Below are 21,224 nucleotides of genomic sequence, written 5' to 3' on the forward strand. Positions count from 1 at the left end.
TAAAAAAAAAAAAAAAAAAAAAAAAAGGTCCAAGTGAGCAGTTGTCTCCTTCTCTTTTCAGGTGTTTTTCTTTCGTTCCCCTTTTGCTCTAACAGAGGGCACACATAGACACAAAGCTTTGTAAAAATGTTTCGTGTGTTTGTTTTTCTACATAGAAACTTGGGAGCACTTGGGGAGGGAAGGGAGAAATACCAGATGAGGTGTGTTTGGGTGAGTCATGGATTTTTAGTAAATGGGGTGAGAATGTAGCAGGTTAATTACAATAGTTACCGGCAGGTTAGAACTGAGATAGGGTAGAGCTGTCAGTGTTGTCCTGCTTCACCACTGAAGAATGAAAACATCAGAACAGGGAAGGGGAAATTATAATAAAATGTGGTGATAGCTTAGGTGTGTTGGTGAATTTGGTGGTTATTTGTAAATTGAACCTGCAAAATAGGCAGGATGATTTTATTTTTAGACACAGAACCATAGAAGAGATACAACTAACTTTGAAGCTTTACTTAAAAACATTACCTTGTTTATTTGTAGGACAGCTTTTTCATATAGATTGGGGGAAACAAAGTAAACTAATATAGGTGAAAAGTTATGATTTGGGATTTATAATGTATACTCTCAAAATTCGCTCACTCAGTGTGCCCCTTCAAATACTTTAAATATTACATATTCAGAATATTGCATTTAGGTGGGGCTGAAAATTTCCAGTTAAAAAAATACTGGTTACATAATTATGAAACATTCACCCAAATTAAAAGTTAATAATTTGTATTTGTGCTTGTTAGTTTTAACTAATCCATAAAGGTGTTGTCTCTTAGTCAATAAGAAAGCAAAACCCCTTCCTTATTTGCAGTAGAACATATATTCTGATTGAACACTCATGCATTTTTAAGTTTGAATCCCAAAAAAGTTATTAACAAATTTACCTAGTCCCAGTGCATCCACTGATTCTAAAGAACTGCTAGGGATGATTGAGTTATTTGAAAACAGTGAAAATTTAATAGAGGATTAGTACCATAGACACTATGTAGTCATTAGCCTCTGATGTGACAGCTACTTTTTATTCCATGAATTCAAAGGATGGCTTATTTTTCCATAGAAAGAATATGATTCTCAAAATATAGAATGATAATTTGGTAGAAAGGTGAAAATAAAAGATTTCCTTCAGAAGTCTCCTGGATTTTAAAATGCTGATTTGCTGGTAGCAAGTTGATTGAAAATGTTATCTGACTTGTATGTTAAAATGAGATTTAAATAATTGATTTAATGAGAGAGAGAATATTCAGTTACTGGAGTAATGGGTTGGCAAAGCCTTTAGAACAGAATTATTTAGTCCTATTTATAAAGGATTGCACCTTTAATCAGGGTGCTTAATTTGATTTCTTGAATGTATCTGTGCCTTGTCTGACAAGCTTGGTAACAAATGAGTTCTGAATTGTAGGAACTGATCAAAATGTAATCAGTGTCAATTGCCATTGTTGTAGTTTATTGCATGTTGCTGTCAGTCGCTGCAATCAGGAACTGTTGAAGTGCTTTAAAAAGTCTCCAGACTTTTGAGTAATTGATTTCATATGTATGATGTTATGGCTGTGCAATAGCTATCACTTCCTGTTTTACTTTGTTCTCAGAAAGTTCGAGGATAGCATAGTTTGAGATAGGTGAGCTGCCACCTATCTTGTCACTGCCAAAGCCTAAAGTTTCTTAAGTGGCATGCCTGACTGAATGTAGTGGTCCCATTCTGACAGGCCTTTCTTGTTAGTACCTTTAAAGAGGAAATTCTAACAAGATGTTTCTCCCCTATATAGATAAATACAGTGTAAGGGAGGAAAAGAAAAAGTCTGAAACAACTAGTTTTCTTGGCTCTTAGTTGAAACATCATTCTGGAGTAAGGGAGAAGTCAAGTCTCTTCTAGGAATGTCTAATTTTTTCCTTTGCATGATGGGAGTGTAGATAACCAGGCAAGTTTCTACTGATCGTTTAATATCCGTCATCATAACCCATTTATTACACTTGAGTAGGAACCACCACTGAACACTTATACTTTCAGTGACTCAGTTGTGGTAATTGCCTACTCATGTAAACAATTTACAGGAAATCTGTACACATTCCTGATTTGCCTTGCTGCTCTCTGTAGCTCTGTGAGAGTGTTTACATGATCTCTGTTGTGCAGACGAAAACCTGGAGTTCAGACAGGTGTGGGTGTGACTTGGTTTGAGTGGTGTGGCTGCTTAAGGTGGCCCTGAGGATTTAAGCCCAGGTTTGTGAGAACATGCTGCACTCCTCCCAGTGCCGAGCCACAGCCAGATATAGAAGTCCAGCCTTGTAAGGATCAAAGATGCCACCATACACAAAGGGCTGGCCTTTCCCTTTCTGTTTCTCACCATCCTTTCCTTTCATTTCAACCAAGATTCTTTTTTTTCTTTTAATTTTTATTAAAAAAAATCTTTTTTAAAATGTTTAGTTTTGAGAGAGAGGGAGGGGGAGAGGGAGTGAGAGTGAGTGAGTGAGTGAGTGAGCAAGGGAGAGGCAGAGAGAGAGAGAGAGAGAGAGAGAGAGAGAAGGCTCTAGGCTCTGAGCTGTCAGCACAGAGCCTGATGTGAAGCTTGAACTTGTGAACTGCGAGATCATGACCGGAGCAGATGTTAGACGCTCAACTAATTGAGCCACTCTAGAACCCCTTCATTTCTTCCTTTTTAGAATTTACTATCTCCTTTCTCCTCCCTTACCCTCCTCTGTTTGTTTAGTCACACATCATCCTTTTCTAATAGAGTTTATTAGCTTTTGAAAGGGCATCTGGAAGAAACACATCATTAACACACTTTCGGGACAAAGAAAACTAGTTTTATTTAGAATGAATGTCAGTAGCCTTGCACAGAGGCTTCCAACAAATATTTCTTAGATGAATGTATAAATTATGATGTTAATGTCAAAGTTGAGTTTAAATTTATGTATCACCATATTGCTCTTTTGGTTGATCATGCAGCAATCTTCCGAAAGCTAATCTTTTGAGTCCAGATCTTAGAAGTGTGGGACCAAACTTCCTGTCCTTTCTTCCCACTGACCTGTTGCCATCTTGCCATTAACAGTGCTGTTTCCCTTGTCATAACACAGTGTGATAACAGTAAGGCCACCTGAAACATGGTAAAATATGTAGACACTGCAGATACCACACGCCCCAAGCCCTGGCTACTGAGTAGTGTCTTTGATAATAGTAATAACTGCCATTGTGGCGGTCGTCACAGCTGTGTATGCTTTGTAGTTGTGAGTATTGAAATGTCTACTATGTCCAGGTCTTCCCTCCTCCCAGACCCGTCTTATCCTTTTACCTTGATCTTCACTATGGATTTTCTGAAGTTGCTTAGGAGTGTCTAATAATAGAACCTGGATTATCATAGGAGAAATTGTGTCACTTTTTATAAGGAACCCCAGAATTAATTATTTGTGGTTTGGCCATTAAAAAATGGAAGCTTTGTGAGCCAGTCAAGAAGATCTTTGAATGTTCAAGGTTTTAATTAATTGTTTTCTTGCCTGCTTGCTCACTAGATGTAAAAACATGCAATGAGGTGGACTTGGAGAATTCCGTAGACTGGGAAGTGAAGACGATAACAAGTGCCCTGAAACAGTATTTGAGGTAAGTTCCTCTCAGTAACAGAAGGGAGGTGTGGGCTCTTGGGTATCTATCACACAGTAGATGCCAACTCTGCCTGGAGATCTCGATCATTGCGTTCAACCTTAGGAAACAGGAGGACATTTATGAGGGATCTGTGTCTCTGAAAGTGCCTCTGGTAGTAGTTGAACGTCTTTTGGTAGGTAAATTGCAATAGAATTGGAATAGACAGTGGGTGTAAAGTAGATGTCTATTGTAGATATGAGTTTTAGGAATTAAATGTTATGAAGCAGTGAGGAAGAAGGCCATTTATCAATTTTCATTATACCTTTTATTTATGTTTTAGGCTAACATGAAGGGTTTTTTTTTGTTTGTTTGTTTTCTTTTGTTTAGATTTAAACCCTTGAACCTATTGGTGCCTGGATAGCTCAGTTGGTCAAGCTTCTGACCTGATTTTGGCTCAGGTCATGATCTTATAATTTCGTGAGGCTGAGCCCCATGTCAGGCTCTGCTTGTGCTTTCTGTGTCTCTCTCAAAAATAAACAAACATAAATACATAATACAAAATACATGCATAAATAAAGCTATTTTTAAATACATAATACACAAATACAAAGCTGTTTTTAAAGAAGTTTATTTGAGGTTTTAAGATAAACTTACATTTTTCATTTATTATAGAAAATATTTAGGACCAGAGTGAGAATAAGGCTCAGCATCTCTATGCGTTGTTACCCTTTTTAATAACAAAGAAAGGAACCTAATGATAGAAAGCTTGAGATTAGATGAAGAACAATACAAAGTGAATGAAAAAAGGAGTGAAAGAATGGGAAAAAAATCATGATCATAATTCTTTTTTTAAAATTAGTTTATTTATTTTGAGAGAAACAGAGCTTGAGTGGGGGAGGGGCAGAGAGAGAAGGATATCGAGAATCCCAAGCAGGCTTCACACTGCCAGTGCAGAGCCTGATGCGGGGCTTGAACTCACGAAACTGTGAGATCATGACCTGAGCCAAAACCAAGAGTCAGACGCTTAACTGACTGAGCCACCCAGGCGCCCCATGACTATAATTCTTTTCCTGCAGGTCTGTTGGGGACTTTAGTGGCCAATAGCTTTGCTCCCCCCACATCATTTCTTTTTAACCAACACATAGGATTGTGTTTCAGGTAGATAGTATTTGGATTTGAATGAGCACATAGAATGAAATGTTATATTATATTTTAAGCAGTTCATCTATTGGAAACATTCCAAGTCTGTGCAACCACATAGAGATTAGTAGACTGAATCCTCATGATGCCATTATTCTGCTTCTGCAGTTATCAACACTCTACCCTTCTTGTCTCTTAGTCTCTCTACCTGCTACTTTTTTTGGATAATATTTGAAAGATTTTCTAAAACATCTGATTGCTGCACCCGTAAATATTAAAGTACATACTTACAAAAATATAAGGACTTAAAAAAGTGTAGAAAGGCAAAAAGAATAGTTATCATACCCAACAAAATTAATACCATCCAGTACTCAGTCCATGTTTGATTTTTTACTGATTTTTTTCCAAAAGGTCTTTTTGTATTTACTTAAATTCCTATAGGGTTTGAGTAATGTCAACACATTTCATTTGATTGATATATTTTAAGTCACTTTTAATTTGTATAGTTGACTTCCTCTGCACAGCTTTTTTCTCCCTCAGCATTTTCTTGTTTGTTTATGAACGTGGGTCATTTTTAAATAGAATTTCCTACATCTTAGGGCAGATTGTGTCATGGTGTCATTTAACATGTTTCTCTAGCCATCACTAACAAGTAAACCTATAGACTTCATTAGATACAGGTTAGGTTTTGTTGTTTTTTTTTTAAAGATTTATTGCAGGAATATGTGGTAGTGGCGGTATATTTTTCCTGTATTCTATCAGGAGGCCTGTGTTATCTGGCTGTATCACTTTTTAATGAAATTAAAATTTATCAGTGGGTTCAGATGTATATTACCTATTTTTGGATATTTTATTTAAACAAGATATTTTTAATCCTTGTTTAAATTTTTTCCCTTAAAGTATTAAGTACATTGTTGTACTTAATATCCCTAGTTGATAAAGGGATAAAATTAAGGCTAAACCTATGTGCTTATGGCTGTCTTCCCATCTGCCACGATGGTGACTAATTGGCTTGGTTGAGAATTATGGACGAAATGAATCTCCTTAGCTCCCACCTTGGGATTAGAATGTAAGCCTCCTGAAGACAGGTACTGTATGTGTCTTGTTCACTGCAGTATCCCCAGCATCTAGAGCTGTACTTGTTTGCAGAGATAGTGCTTCCTGACTGGGGAAATTTTGCATCCCCCAAGAGATACTTGGCGATGTCTGGAAATATTCTTGGTTGTCATGATTGCTTGAAAGGGGGTGCTGGCATGTGGATGGAGGCCAGTGAGGGGCTCCTACAGTGCAGGAGACAACCCACCCTTGCCTTCCAGTGTACAAAATAGCAGTAGTGCTTAAATTGAGAAAACATGTAATAGATGGATGCAAGAAAGAATGGGAGAGGGATATAAAAATACAGTGAGTTGCTTATGTTAACTTGAGGAGCAAAGGGTGCTGCCGCTCCAGGAGGTACCTTTAAACCCATTTTACTCTTTGGTAAACTCATAGCTAATGTAGTTAAAGGGATTAACCAAGGTGACTCAGTTATTGGTGGGGAAACAAAGGGCAAAAATCCAGTTCTTTTATAATAAATTGCATGGGTTTTTACCCCCCTGTTCCACACCAGTTACTTTTTTTTACTTGTGGGAGAAGTAGGTTAATAAACATAGATGATCTTTTTATTGAGTACTGTAAGTAAAATTTCTTTGGTTCTTGATACTTTCTGAAGCTAGTTCCTTATCGCTCCTGGTCTTGTGTTGCTTTTTCTGCCTTTTTCTCTCGTTGCGTTGCTTTATCTTTTTGAATTCTGCTTTTAAGCAAACATTGCCTACGGAACAACATTATGAGATGCTATTATTATATAACTTCACTCCTAACAATATACACAGTCTGCCTGAATGTGATAAGTGATTATCATAAAATGGCAGATGCCTTGGGAGAGTTTGAAACTTAGGTTGCTGTTCTTTCCCCTGTGTTATTTTTAGCAACTAAAAATGCAGTAATTAGGATTTAAGTAATACTTACTCTGGTGGTGCACCAAATGGGAGAAAATGGAGTTTGTATTTTGGCTCTCTGGTTATGGCCTGAGCATGTGCATTTCTTTCAGTGTAAGAGGGAGTAGAGCGTGATGGTCAAGAGCATGGTTGGAGCCAGCCTGCGTGGGTTGGAATCCCTGCTTTGTCACTGAAGGCGCCATAGCACAAAGTCGAATATAGCTTTTCTCACCACAAAAGCTATTGCTCTTGAATTCTCACTGCAAATAACTCAGCCATCATACTGGATGGGAGGCTGGAGGTGGAAGGGGGAAATGGCCAAACCCCTCGAACACTAGGAGAGAGATAAAGATGTGCAGCAGATACATGTATGGCATCTGCCTTTTTCTTCCACTGACTTGAGGCAAAAATTCTTTACTTTAGTGTTTTAGAGGGCTGAATACCAGCTCTCTGATTGATTACCTATCTTTTCAGACCATAGTTTAGATTTTCAGCAATGTGTTCATTACAAAGGTTTCCTGTTGTGAGGGGACAGATAAGCTATTTCGTGAGGTTTTTAGTAAACTGATTTTACCTAGAGGAAACTTTTAAAGACTGGAGATTAGAATGGAAGTTTTTGGGAAGAAAATGCCTGCTTAGATAAATATTATGATTTATGTTCTTAGATCCCAAGGGGTGGCAAAGAGAGGTAGCTCAAAACATGTTGGATGGCAAGTTGAGGGATAACGTGACTTAGTATAATACATTTTGTATGGGGAACGTGTCATTTTTATTACTGCCTCCCTAACTTCAACAATATTTAATACTTATTTATGCTGTATTGACTAACTGACATATGGCAATGGTAGAATTAGCTCGTAGAAGATATCTAGACACAAGTTCATTTCTTATCGGAAAAGAAATGCTCTCTCTCTGGCTTTTCCAAATGTTCTCTCCCCCCCTCTCATTTTCTTTCCAGAACCATTTAGCTTTCCTTCTTTGCCAAGTCATCATTTTCCTTCCTTGTCCATATTTTGAAACCAAAAAAAACCTGAAGGTTTACTTCTTTTTATTTAGGCTGTGCTATAATTGCTTTTATTTTTCTTCTTTAAATGAGAGCGTAGGAGATGAAGGGGAGGGAGAGGGAAAATAAGGAACAGCTTTTCCTCACGAGGGCTTTAAGTTTTAGTTAATGTGCCTACAGTTGTTATTGTGTGTGTTTGTGTGTGTGTGTGTGTGTGTGTGTGTGTCTTAACTCGTGTGCAGGGAACATAATGTGTAAATATATTTTTGCATGTTTTATTTGTTTTATAAACAGCTTTATTGAAGTGAAGTTGACATATAATAAACAGCACATTTTTACAGTGTACATTTTAATAAGTTTGACACGTGTGTATGCCTGCAAAGCAGTCACGATAATCAGGATAGTGATCCTAACCACCTACCCCCCAAAGTTTCCTCATGAGCCTTTGGAATCCATCTCTCCCACCTTTTCCTTTCCACTCCCTCATTCCTAGGTTACCACTCTCCTGCTTTCTTTCACTGTACATTGTTAATTTGCATTTTTAACAATTACATATAAATAGAATAAAAAATGTCTTTTTAAAAAGACCTGGGGGGCGCCTGGGTGGCTTAGTCGGTTAAGCGTCCGACTTTCACTTAGGTCATGATCTCGCAGTTCATGGGTTCGAGCCCCGCATCAGGCTCTGTGCTGACTGCCAGCTCAGAGCCTGGAGCCTGTTTCAGTCTGTGACTCCCTCTCTCTCACCCTCCCCTGCTCACTCTCTGTCTCTCTCTCTCTCTCCTAGAAAAAAAAAAAAAAAAAGATCTGGGTTCTTTTATTCAGCATATTAGAGATTCATTTGTGTTGTAGGAAGTCCAGTAGTTCATTCCTTCTTATTGCTAACTAGTATTCCATTGAATGGATACAATGCAGATTTTCTTATAGTCCATTACCTTGTTGATGAATATTTGGGTTGTTTGTAGCTTCTGGCTATTCAAATCTACCAAAAACCTTTCTGTATAAATCTTTGAGTGAACAGGCCTGTATTTCTCTTGCGTCAAGCCTAGGAGTGGAATATCTGTCTAGATTGTATGTTGGATATATATTTAGCAGTTTGGGAATCTGACGAACTGTTTTTCCAGAGTGGTTGTGTAAGAGTACCAATTCCTATACACCCTTGCCAACTCTTCCTGTGGTCAGTTTTCTTAATTTTAGCCATTGTAATAACTGTATAGTGATAGCTCATGTACATTTTTTTAATGTTTACTTATTTTCAGAGAGAGAGGGAACATTAGTGGGGGAGGGGCAGAGCTCATCTCAGGAACCATGAGATTTTGACTTCAGCGGAAATCAAGAGTCGGACGCTGAACCGACTGAGCCACCCAGGTGCCCCTCTCATGTACCTGTAATTTTCATTTCTGTAATGACTGATAATGGTAAGCTTTTCTATGTGTGTATTTGCTTTCTGTGTATCTTCTTGGGTGAAGTGCCTGTCTTTCATGCAATAAAAAAAAATGGAGTTATTCATTTACTATGTTTTGATGATTTTTTTAATGTATTTTGGATCAAGTCCTTTCTCAGATATGTGTTTTGCAACTGTTTTCTTCAGTCTCTGTCTTGTCTTTTCATTCTCTTAATAGTGCCTTCCAAAGGGCAGTCCATTTTAATGTGGTACAGTTTATGAAGGGTACATTGGTGAGGTGCTAAGAAATTTTTGCCTAATCTGCAGTTACCAAGGTTTTCTTCTCCATTTTCTTCTAGAAGTTTTATAGTTTTAGGTTTTACACTTAGATTTGTGATTTTTTTGAGTTAATTTTTATGTAAGGTATGAGATATGGATCCAAGTTCACTTTTGAATATGAATACCCAGTTACTACAATGCCATTTGTGGGAAAAGCTCTCTTTTCTCCCCTGAATTATCTATTGAGATGATCATACAGTTTTTCTATTTCAGTTTGCTAGTGTGGCAAATTGCACTGATTTATTTTAATATTAAGATAATGTTGCATTTGTGCAGTAAACCCAGCTTGGTCATGATGTGTTATCCTTTTATTTATCTTGTTGAATTTGAACTTTGTTGATTGTATTTAGAATAGTTGCATCTATATTCATAAGTAATAAGGTCTATTGTTTTCTGTGGGGACATCAAGGAATGAGTAAGAAAGTACTCCCTCTTACATTTTCTGAGAGAATTTTCATAGAATTGGTATTATTACTTCTTTGATAGAATTTACCAGTGAAGTCATCTGGGCCTGGGGTTTTCTTCTTGGCAAGATTTTTAACTACAAATTCAATTTCTTTAATAGATGTGTTACGTATTTCTTCTGGAGTGAGCCTTGGTAGGTTGTATCTTTCAAGATATTTATTCTTTCATCTAAATTACTAAATTTATGGGCATAAAATTGTTTATGCTTTTCCCTTATTTTCTTTTAAATACTGTTAGAGCCTACAGTGGTTTTACAGTTATCTCAACCATTCTATCATTCCTGCCATTGGTAATTTGTGTTTTCTCTTTTATTTCCTCATTACTCTGTCTAGATTTATTATTTTAATTCATTATCTCAACTGCTTTTGGATTCATTTATTTTTTCTATTGTTTTTCTTGTTATCTTTTTGTTGATTTCTGCTCTGATCTTTATATTTTTTCTGTTCATCTGCTTTTTGGCTTTTAATTTACCCTTTTTTTTCCCCCTAGCTTTCTAAGATGGAAAGTGAAGTCATTGGGTTTTTTTATATAGGTATTGAATGATATAAATTTACCCCTAAATAGTGCTTTACTAATAACATCCCTTAAATTCTGATATGATGTGTTTTCATTTTGTTCAAAATACTTCCTAGTTTCCCTGTCTTTGAGGTTTTCCAGATATCTTTCTGTTACTGGTTTTTAATTCATTTTTTATTATATGTAATCAGAGAAATAGCTGGTATAAATTGAACCTTTTAAATTACTAAGAATTGTTTGATGGCCTAAAATATGGTTTATCTTGATAAATGTTCCATGTGTGCTGGGAAAATAATGTGTTTTCCACTGCCTTTGGATGGACTGTCACTTAGGTGAAGGACATATCAATTGGATAAAATTGGTTGATAGCTTTATTCACATCTTCTGTATCCTGATTTTTTTGGTCTGCTTGTTCTATCAGTTATTAAAACAGAGAGGTATTAAATCTCCTTCCAGGCTTGTGGATTTGTCTGTTTCTCCTAATAGTTCAGTTTTGGCTTCATGTATTTTGAAGCTCCTGTTATTATTAGATTTATTAACGTTTCAGATTGTTGCCTTGTTGATTAATTGTCCTTTTTATCAGCATGAAAGAAACTCCTTTATCCCTGCATTTTTCTTGCCTTTGTCTGTGTGTCTTTGTTTCTTTTTTTTCTTGAGTATTTGAAGAGAAATTGCCAGGTTACATGATTTAAACCTTTTAAAGATTTTTAATATCTTGCCAGATTGCCCTCCAGAAAGACTGTGCAGATTTGTACTTGTCTAAGTGTTCTTTAAGTGTTTTTATAGAGTTCTGAGATCTAGTCTTTTAAAATTTAAGGTAACGTGTAAAGGTTGACTGAACTGCAGCATTCTCTTGACCACATGATACAATATACTAGCATTTGTGTAATCTACTTGGTAAAAAATTAAAATTGCATGTGTAATTTTCAAGTTGTCATGTATTTTATTTCATATCTTTTATTATTTCATATGCATAAGTCGAAAGTGGACATGATGTTTCTATAATAGAGATATGTGAGTGGAGAGGTTGTGATATTTAACTTTTTAAACATTTTTGTTGAACATTTTTATTTTTTTACTTATTTGTAACATATTTTTGTAGCATCTTCAATTAATATTCTAGAGATGATTTTCAAAATTACATGCTTATATTTGGTTGGATTGAAGGTTTGTCTTTAAATAAGTTAATATATGGAAGGGAGTTTTATACAAAAAATCAGATACTTATAAAGGTACTTCGCAAGATTAAATGTGAAATACTATGTGCTTAGATCTGATAGGGATTTGTGGCTGCTTACGCTTTGGTAGTACTTGGTGCAGATAGTGCTTTATAAGGTAATCTGTTTGATTTATATCTTTTTGATATGTAAAAATGTTTTCTAGGGAAATTTTACACATTAAGTGAGAAATGCATATTTATTTTATATTTATATAAAACATGAACACAAAGAGCAGTGACCTGTTTGGTAATTCTGAGCTCTCCTTTTCATACAGGAGTCTTCCAGAGCCTCTTATGACCTATGAGTTACATGGAGATTTCATTGTTCCAGCCAGTAAGTATTATGTAGAGGTGCAGAAACACTTGGATGGTTTACAGTATGTTTAACCTAAAATTTCCTTATGAAAAATCTAACTTCATGATCTTGTAATCTGTGTTAAAAATATAAATCACTTCGGAAGATGTTTGGTTTCTTCCCCCTCTTTTAGAGGGTGCAAAAGAGGGACAAGTAATATATTCATTCACTCATTCATTCACATTTATTTATTGCCTACTGTGTGCTGATCACTGGTAGATATTGGGTACATAGAGCCATGAAAGGATTTCTGCCCTCAGGAGTCAATTCTCTAGCAAGTATTTGGGCACACACACTTCCCACGATCCCATAAAACATACAGGAATGGTATGAACAAAACGTTATGGGAACACAGAAGTATTTAACTTGCAGAAGGTTGGGGAAGATTAGCAGATTTGGAGAGATTAGCAGGTTGGAAACGGCTTCGCATAGAAAGATATTTAGATGGAAATTATAGGCAGAAGGAGTATTGTGAGATAATGCCAGAAGCCCACACAGTTTCTGATAGAAAGTGAATTATATGTGATAAAATGTTAAATAAAAAAGGCCTATAGTCGGTAGAATTTTAATTTGTGATTAAATTTTTTGTGAGTCATACTCATTTGAAGCTGTCTTGTTTTCATTCTAATATTCATACACTTCAGTTTTGGGGTTTGACACGTGGTGTTTAATCATCAAAGTATTCTGAAGTACATTGGTGTTAGGTATTTAATAGTTAGAGGAGATGAAGGTTGAGACACGTTAAGTAACTTGCCAGATTCTAGGGATCCTTATTTAAAATTCAAAACCCCAGCTCCACTGGCTAAAACCTGCAGTATTGGTTTTCACAGGTGCACTGACGGTAGCTATAATTGTATTTTCATTTCCTTTTTTGTTCCTTTTTCCCTTGGATGTATTCCATAGTTTAATCTGTTGAAAAATTTAGAGCTATCCCTTTGGGTGCTAGGTTACTGCTGCCCAAACATTGCTTTAAATGTTATCTTCTTGTGAGGTCTTTGGTCCAGCCAGTGTAAAGGTTCCGAGTGTGTTACAGAAGGAAGCAATGTGTAGTAGACCCAGCTCTACTGTTGGGTATAAAATAGACCTTCGGAAAAGGCAAAAATGTGGTTCTATTCACTTTTGTTTTCATGTGGAAGAGGATTTTTTTAAAAGCGAATTTGTATGATCAAGGAAGTGGGGGAAAATTTTCTTGGCAAAAACTCAAGCAAATGCTTAGTTGTTTTGATTTCTTCCCTGTGGCATTTTTGGCAAACTGGGGAAGGAGAAATTAAACTCTAGTTGGAAGACAATTGTTTCATGTTGTTCGCCTTAGAGACTGGAAAAAGCAGAAGAGTGCCAGTTTTAATCTAGACTCCTTGGAGAGTTGGAGAAAGATAAAGTGATTATGGAATAAGGTTTTAAATTACCACAAGTTAGTGTCATTATGATTATCACGCCTTATAATTGAAGCCAGTGTGCTTGAAATTCTGTCAGTGTTGTTTACCAGATGAAGTCTTCCTCAGAGGTGGGGACTTAGGAGTGGTAGTGAAGTCTCTGATGGTAGGAAATGAGTTTAATGAGTTTGTTGAGGCTATGCTTGAACAGTGTAATAGAAGAGATTGCATAAATATAAGTGGTATCGTCATCTACTAGACCTGTACCTTGTGTTTTGCCTCCCAACTTTCTGGGGATGCTGTAAGAGAATCTTCACAATGATTTGAATAACAGGCCTGTTCCAAAGAAATACTGTAGCTACTGTAATTACTGGCATGTATTTTCACCCAAGTGGAGTTGCAGTTGGAACGAGACGTGTAGTTACCTTATTTAATGGGAAAAAGTACTTGTGTTCAAAGGGTGTGTCCAATATTCCCAGTGTGGACTTTTAACTTTTTATTTGAATCTCAGTGAGTGCCTCTGTCTCTACTCACAGTGCCTCTCAGGAAGGAGTATGCGAGCAAATTCACTGATCTTCACGTGTACTTTCAAGTATTGCATGAAACCGTTACTGAAGTCAGGTGGCCAGAATTGGTCTCCTCTTTTGAATATTGTTGGAAAAAGGGGATTGCAGTTAGGCTATCGTTTTCCGTTGACAATGGCAGAGATTACCTTGTTGTGCAAAAGTGTCTGTTAGCAGAGCTGACTGCTAAAATTATCAGGCATTGCCAATCTTTGTTACAGCCTCTCACACCAGCACAGAAACTAATTTTTGATTCTTCCCAGTCATGTGCGGTGGTTTCCATCTGTTCTGTGCTGTTGAAATGGTCTCTTCTGCCCTCCCTGCTTAGAGTTCTGAAGGTTTCTTCTCGGTCCCTTTATTTTCATCCCTCGGTTTTATTTTATGTAGACTTGTGTTGAGAACCTGTGAGTTAATTTCTGAAGCGCATGGTATAAATATGAATTTTATTTCATTTTTGTCACCACAAAATACAAAAATTTTTATTCTTCATTCTTAAAAAATACTAACTGTTCAGTGTTGATTGCCTTAGGAAATTAATTTTTTAGAGAAAATTTAGAGTTAACTAATTCCTCTCAGCTGAGAGAATTAACTGAAATTGCTGAAAGGAGCTTGAGTTCATCTGTCTAGGAAAACCACTCCTTTGTTTCTCCTTTATTTGCACACACAATACTTGACTTCTGACACTTCTGGTCACCAACTGTGTAGGTTTTTGTCCCCCCCCCCCCATGCCAACCAATTCTGTGATACCAGCTGAGCATCCTAAGATTCAATTCAGTTCTGATTCTGTCTACCTGGAGGTAGTATCAGATCCCACAGGGAAAGGGCTCGATCCCACAAGACTGCCCTACTTCAGACACCAGTCACAACTCCCAGGTTGTCCACAGGACTTCTGACTGACTGACTAGAAATCAGAGTTTCACAACCTCCACCTTTGGTATGCTGATTTGTTAGAATGGCTCACAGAACTTAGGGAAAGACAAACTTCTATTTGCCAGCTTATTATATAATGAAGGATGTGCTAGAAGATATGATGAAAAGCCAGGCGAAGAGATACATAGGATGAGATCCAGAAGTGTCCAGAGTACAGAACCACTCTCTGGTCATGTACATGTGGGACTGTGAACTCTGCTCCCAGCCTCTCTCCCTGTTCTTGAGAATGGGAGGGGGAGCTGAAAATTCCAAGCTTCCTATTATAGCTTGGTCTTTCTGGTGACCAGCCCCCATCTAGGTGCCCACCAAAAGTCACCTCATTAGAACAAAAGATGATCGTATCACCCAGGAAATCCCAAGGGACGTAGGAGCTCAGCGTCAGACATTCCTATCACTTATGAAATTATAGAGGTTGTAAGGGTTTTGTGTCAGGAACTAGCATCAAAGACTAAATATTAGAACAGAAGAGTCTCTGAGCACTCCTATTTATAAGGCTTTCAGGAGCTGTATGTCAGGAACCAGAAGTAGAGACTTCTATGCTGCTTATTCACACCATCCATCTTGTGAGAAAATGTAATGAGCTTTTAGTATAAAAATTCACAAGATGAAAACATAGTTTACTTGCTCTGTGCAGGAATGCAAAATGTTGTGCCCACCTGAGGAAGGCTGGGGTGTCTATCGGAATGTGTTACTGTATGATGTTTCTTACCTCTGAGAAGGTTGCCGTCCATGGTCTATGTCTCAGCCTTCCAGGATAAGAGTCCTTGCTATATCATATTGATAAAAATTGGACCCATTCTGGATTGGACTCATGTTAAGCTTAGTTTGAGAATGACATGAAGCTTAGATGCCTGATACGGCATTATATAAAAATATGTCCCCCCTGAAAAAGAACACTTGTCTTGCTATGTTCTATATGTTTTCTTTCTGTAGTCCAATTTCCTGGGAAGCACAGTCATAATCACAAAGTTCTTAAGTCATTTCTGATGAAAAATATAACTATTATAGCATCGAGGGCACTGGTATTTGCCTAACTGGAATGTACTATTCTTGTTGATAAGCTTGCATGGGAAGCAGGAAAATCATGTGGTCTTGGCTGGGAAGGACTTGAAATCTGGACATTAAAGGAACTGAATGCCTAATGACATTCAGTTATTTCAGCCTGATATATTAATTTCTCAGTGGATAGGGTCTCCCACAGAAGAACCAGAATACTTGATGTCTGTTAAGTGAGGCACCTGGGGAAGTGTTTGCATATTTACTGCTACTGTCTTCCTGAAATTACGGTATTATTGACTTATGACATTTAAACATTGAAAGAATTTAACATTTACCTGCCTGGGTAGCTTTGATAAGCTCCAGTAAGCTATAATCCTATCTTTTTCAGTCTCTGTTGTTGGCATAGCATCGTAAGCACATAGACCTTAAGTGTTGTGGATGCTGATTTCTAGCTTCGCAATTATAAAAATGCTTTTGCTATTATAGTAAACTAATTTCCTGGCATATGTTAGGAATTTGGTATTTTGATTAATTCAGTATTCTAGATTTTCAAAATGTTAGGCTTTTTATTATATAGTTTATAAAAGTTAAAATAGAATGAAATGCATAGAAGCATAAGCAACTGAAGATAATTTATCTAATTATATAATTTATCTTTTAGAAAGCTTTCTTGAGTACCTTAAAGTTATTATTAGGTTATAGCCATGTGGAAATGCCTGTTTAGTACAGATTTCTGATTAATGTCAAATGAAACAATGTTTTGAGAAAAAGGAAATTTTACTTTAAAAGCCTTACTTCCAAATATTCTTTTTTTTTAAAGGAGGAAAAAAAGCACACTTGAAAAAAATGTGTGTGTGATTTCAAATGAGACGGTTGTGGGAGGGACACTCAAAGAAGGAAGTAGAAGGCTTTAACTCTATTTTCAAAACCAATTCTACTATTTTTAGAAATGAAGAACCTTTACCTGAGAGGGTGGGAAATGATTTCTCTAGCTTCTGTTTCTGATTAAGTAATAAATCCCCAAATATTAAAATTAGATTTCCTCTGGGAAAAAGAAAAGATTATTAATGACACAGTAGACAACATGAGTTAGAAGTAGCTTTTTTAGTGCAAAGTTTTAGAAAATTTTCAGCTTTTGAATGTATAAAATTCTTACTGTTAGAAATTATCCTTTTATTCCCTTGGATTTTTTTTTAACACTATTTTTCAGAGTCCCGACTTTAATTCCCCCCCCACTTTGATTTTATTTATTTATTTATTTATTTATTTAAAGTTTATTTATTTTGAGAGAGAGGCAGAGAAAGGGAGAGGGAGAGAGAGAATCCCAAGCAGGCTCTGTGCTGTCAGTGAAGAGCCTGATGGGGGGCTCAAAACCATGAACTGTGAGATCATGACCTGAGTGGAAATCAAGAGTTGGATGCTTAACCGACTGAGCCACCCAGGCGCCCCAGAAAAATGTTATTTTTTAAAACTTTCTTTCATTTTTATCCAGCTTTGATTTGATAAGGCATTATCTTGGTTTTAACTCCAGATAAAAAATTTGATTGATTGTAATTAATCACCTAATTTGTGGGGTTTTTTTGGAAGTGTAGTTAGCACACAATGTTACATTAGTTTCAATTATACAGCATAATGATTCAACAAGTCTCTTTATTTTGCTGTATTCGTCACAAGTGGAGCCATTATCTATCATCATACAACGTTATTACAGTATCATTGACTGTTTCCTCAATGCTGTTCATCCCTGTGACTTATTCATTTCATAACCAGAAGCCTGTACCTCCCACTTCTCTTCACCTGTTTTGCCCATCTCCCACCCCACCCCCACCTTCTGGAAACCACCTCTTCTCTTTGTTTATGAGTCTGTTTCTGCATCTTTTCTTGTTCATTTGTTTTTGTTTTTTAGATTACACATTCAAGTAAATTATGTGGTATTTGTTTTTCTCAGACTGACTTGTTTGCCCCTCTGCGTCCATCCATGTTGTTGCACATGGCGCGCTCTCACTTTTTTTCAAGGCTGAGTGATATTCCTCTTCTAACTCTTTAGATAGATAGACTTTTGTTTTCAGTGACAAACAGTCTGTATCTAAGAGTTTTTATTATGTAATATGATTTGATTATTTATTTTCTACTTTATCAGGTGCCTTTTCATTTCTTAGCCTTTTGCTTCCTTTGCCTTTAGCAACAGCTGTGTCCTGTGTTGTGAAATCTCATTCCTCGTTCTAAAACATTACTGTTGGAAGTGTAAACTGGAACAGGCTTACCTTTGCAATCACTGGAAGCATCTCCTGTGTTCGTAGAATTTGATGGTGTGCTGCTCCTTTTAATGACATAGAGAGATGTCCAGGGTATTTTAAATGAGATAGGCTGTTCTCACATTTAATTACAAAAACAGGGAAGCAAAATTCTGAAAGGTTTAAACCTAGTATTTGTCAGCCTAAATTAGGATGATGTTTATTATGAGCAGCTTAATATGTGAACTTTTTGCTGAAACATAATAGAAATATACATGAATAATGAGTATACAGCTTAATGATTTTTTTGTTTTTTTTGTTTTTACAAATTAATGGTAGCCTTGTTATCACCCCTGGATTAAGAAACATTTTCAGAGTTCTGGAAGCTCTTCCTCACACTCACACGGTCACTATGGCATGTGAGCACTCCTCTGACGTTTGATAATGTAGGTCCATAGGTTAGGATTGCTGCATTTGCACTGTGGGATCATCTAGAATCTCCTCCTTTGCATTCAGCTTCTCTTGCTCACCTTGTGACATTTCACCCACGTGGGGTGAATCAGCAGTTCGTTCACTCTCCTTGTGGTACCGGATTCCATTGTATGAACATACCGCAATGCATTTATCTGTTTGACAGTTGATGGAGACTCGAGTGGTTTCACTTTGGGGATTAACAAGAGTGTCACTGCTATGAACATTCTCATGTATGCCTTTTAGTGAAAATTTATGTGCATTTCTCTTGGTTTTCAGTAGAATTTTGGGGCTGTGGGTTGGAATGTGTGTGTTCCACTTCAGTGGGTGTAGCCAAAGAGTTCTCCAGAGTGATGGTGCTATTTCATTATTCCTGTGTAGTTAAGAGTATGACAGGTACAGATACTTCATATCTTTGCCAGAGCTTAGTGCAGCATTCATTTAAAGCTGTTTTGATTGGTGAGTAGTAGTAGCCCATTGTGGTTTTAGTTTTATTTCCCTGATAAATAATGAGGTTTAGCACTTCTTATACTTATTGGTTTATTGGCGAGCGTCTTTCATGAAGTTCTTGCTCCCTTGTTTTGCTTATTTTTCTTTGGGTTGTCTCTTTATGGTTAATTGGTAGTTCTCCATAGTCTGATTGCATGTTCTTTCTCAACTATATGTATTTAAAATTACTGTTTTTTTAACTGAGTTCTTTTATCTACATTTTCTAAAATTTTGAACAGTAAATATTTAGTTTTGACAATAAGCAAAAAGTAAAACCATTATCATTTTGAAGAAGCAAATTCTCTAAATCAAAGACGAAAACCATATTATCTCACTTATATGAAGAATCTTAGAAAAGACAAAAACAAGCAAATTGATATATACAGAGACCAGATTAGTGGTTGCTGGAGGCTGGGGAGTGGGCAAAATGGGTTAAAGGAGTTGAAAAGAAATACTTCCAGTTATAAAATAAGTCATGGGGTTGTAATGTACACCATGGTGACTGTAGTTAATAATACTTTATTGCGTGTTTGAAAGTTGCTAAGAGAGTAAATCTTAAAAGTTCTTATCATAAAAAGATTTATAACTGTGTGGTAATGAATATTAACTAGATATATTGTGATGATACCTAGTAATATATACAAATTTCAAGTCATGTTGTATAACTGAAACTAATATAATGTTATATGTCAATCATATGTCAATAAAAAACAAGTTCCTGTTTCTTGCTTTACCTTTCTTCCCCTTTCCCTTTTGTTACTTGGTTTTTGAACCACTGGTCTGAAATTCTGCTCTCTCTACCCCCTCCAGCCACCCATTCTTTAGCCTCCTTGTGTTACTAAAGAGGGGCTCCTGGCTAGCCAACTTAGTGGTGGTGTCTGGGCCCTCCTTCCGGTCTTTCTGTTCCATAGTCCTTCCTTTTTTTTTTTTTTAAATGTTTTATTTATTTCTAGGAGAGAGAGAGAGAGAGACAGCGTGAGCAAGGGGGGGTCAGAGAGAGAGGGAGTCACAGACTGAAACAGGCTCCAGGCTCTGAGCTGGCAGTCAGCACAGAGCCAGACGCGGGGCCCGAACCCACGAACCACAAAATCATGACCTAAGCGAAAGTCGGACGCTTAACCGACTAAGCCACCCAGGCGCCCCATAGTCCTTCCTTAACTATTGATACCACTGGCTATCCAGACCTTGCAGCTTTCTTCTCACTTGACTTTCTAATGACAGTGAACCTCCTGGCCCTTCGTCTTTTTTCTCCTCCTATGCTTTGCTTAGCCCCCAGTTGGGATCTCTCCTGTATCCCTATGGAGCTGGTTTCCCAGCAGGGCCCTCTGTTAGTTTTCTGAAGCACTTGGGCAGCTTTGGCCATGTGCTGGAGGCTCCCCTCTGGAGAACACTGCTGCCTTCATCTCTAGTGTCTCCTACCGTTCCCAGCTCTCTGTTAGATACCAGTCCCTTGAACATCCCTTCCTCCTTCACTCCCAACCATCATCTTCCCCCTCAAACTGGCGATGTCTCCTCTGCTCTTGTCAGTGGGACTGAGATACTATCATATAAGCCAGGCACACAACATTGGTCACCTTTGCCTTCTTCCTTAGGTATTTTGCTCAAGGCCACTTCAAGGCTACTTTTTGTCAGTTAGCAGCAGCAATTCTAAACCCTGACTGCAGGCTGTGCTTCTTTGCTCTATTTCCTTCCTTGTAATTCTACCACCCATCCCTCTCCTTGCCTCATGGCTTCTTGCCCAAATAGCATTTCCCTCCTAATTTGCTTTTCTCCCCCCATTCTAATCCATCTTCCAAAAATGTCAGGTATATTTCCCCCAAATTTAACTCTATTCGTCTCTTTTCCCAACCTTACTTACAGGGACTACTTTAGGACCAACAGGAAATATGGATTCTTCAAATTAGCTTTTACAAACCAAAGTTTGGTCTTGGACTTTTCATAATTGCTCTCTGTCAGTAGGCTGTGTATTTTCTCATACTGCTTGCAGAATCTGAAATGTACCCCTTAGGCCTCAGTTCTGCTTTTCCTCGAATTCTTCAACGCTCAAGACCCAACTCAAATGTTCTCCCTTATGTGAAACCCTTCCTCAGCTGCTTCTGTGGACTCTCCATGAACCCCCAAGCAGTCTGTCACTGTCCTTTTTCTGCTGCAGTAATTAATCACT

The 21,224-nt window shown here is 37.2% G+C and overlaps 1 protein-coding gene across 1 annotated transcript in view; it reads left to right on the forward strand.

Moving 5' to 3' along the window:
• ARHGAP10 (Rho GTPase activating protein 10) overlaps positions 1-21,224 on the forward strand; it is a 321,883-nt gene that overhangs the window by 198,601 nt on the left and 102,058 nt on the right. Inside the window, exons 15-16 of the mRNA XM_039253774.1 lie at positions 3,538-3,625; positions 11,922-11,980. Of these exons, the coding sequence (XP_039109705.1) occupies positions 3,538-3,625; positions 11,922-11,980 (147 nt within the window). The remainder of the gene's footprint in view (positions 1-3,537; positions 3,626-11,921; positions 11,981-21,224) is intronic.

The sequence above is a fragment of the Hyaena hyaena genome, unplaced genomic scaffold (genome assembly GCF_003009895.1).
Source record: "Hyaena hyaena isolate Hyena2069 unplaced genomic scaffold, ASM300989v1 scaffold_464, whole genome shotgun sequence".
In the NCBI taxonomy this organism is placed as follows: domain Eukaryota; kingdom Metazoa; phylum Chordata; class Mammalia; order Carnivora; family Hyaenidae; genus Hyaena; species Hyaena hyaena.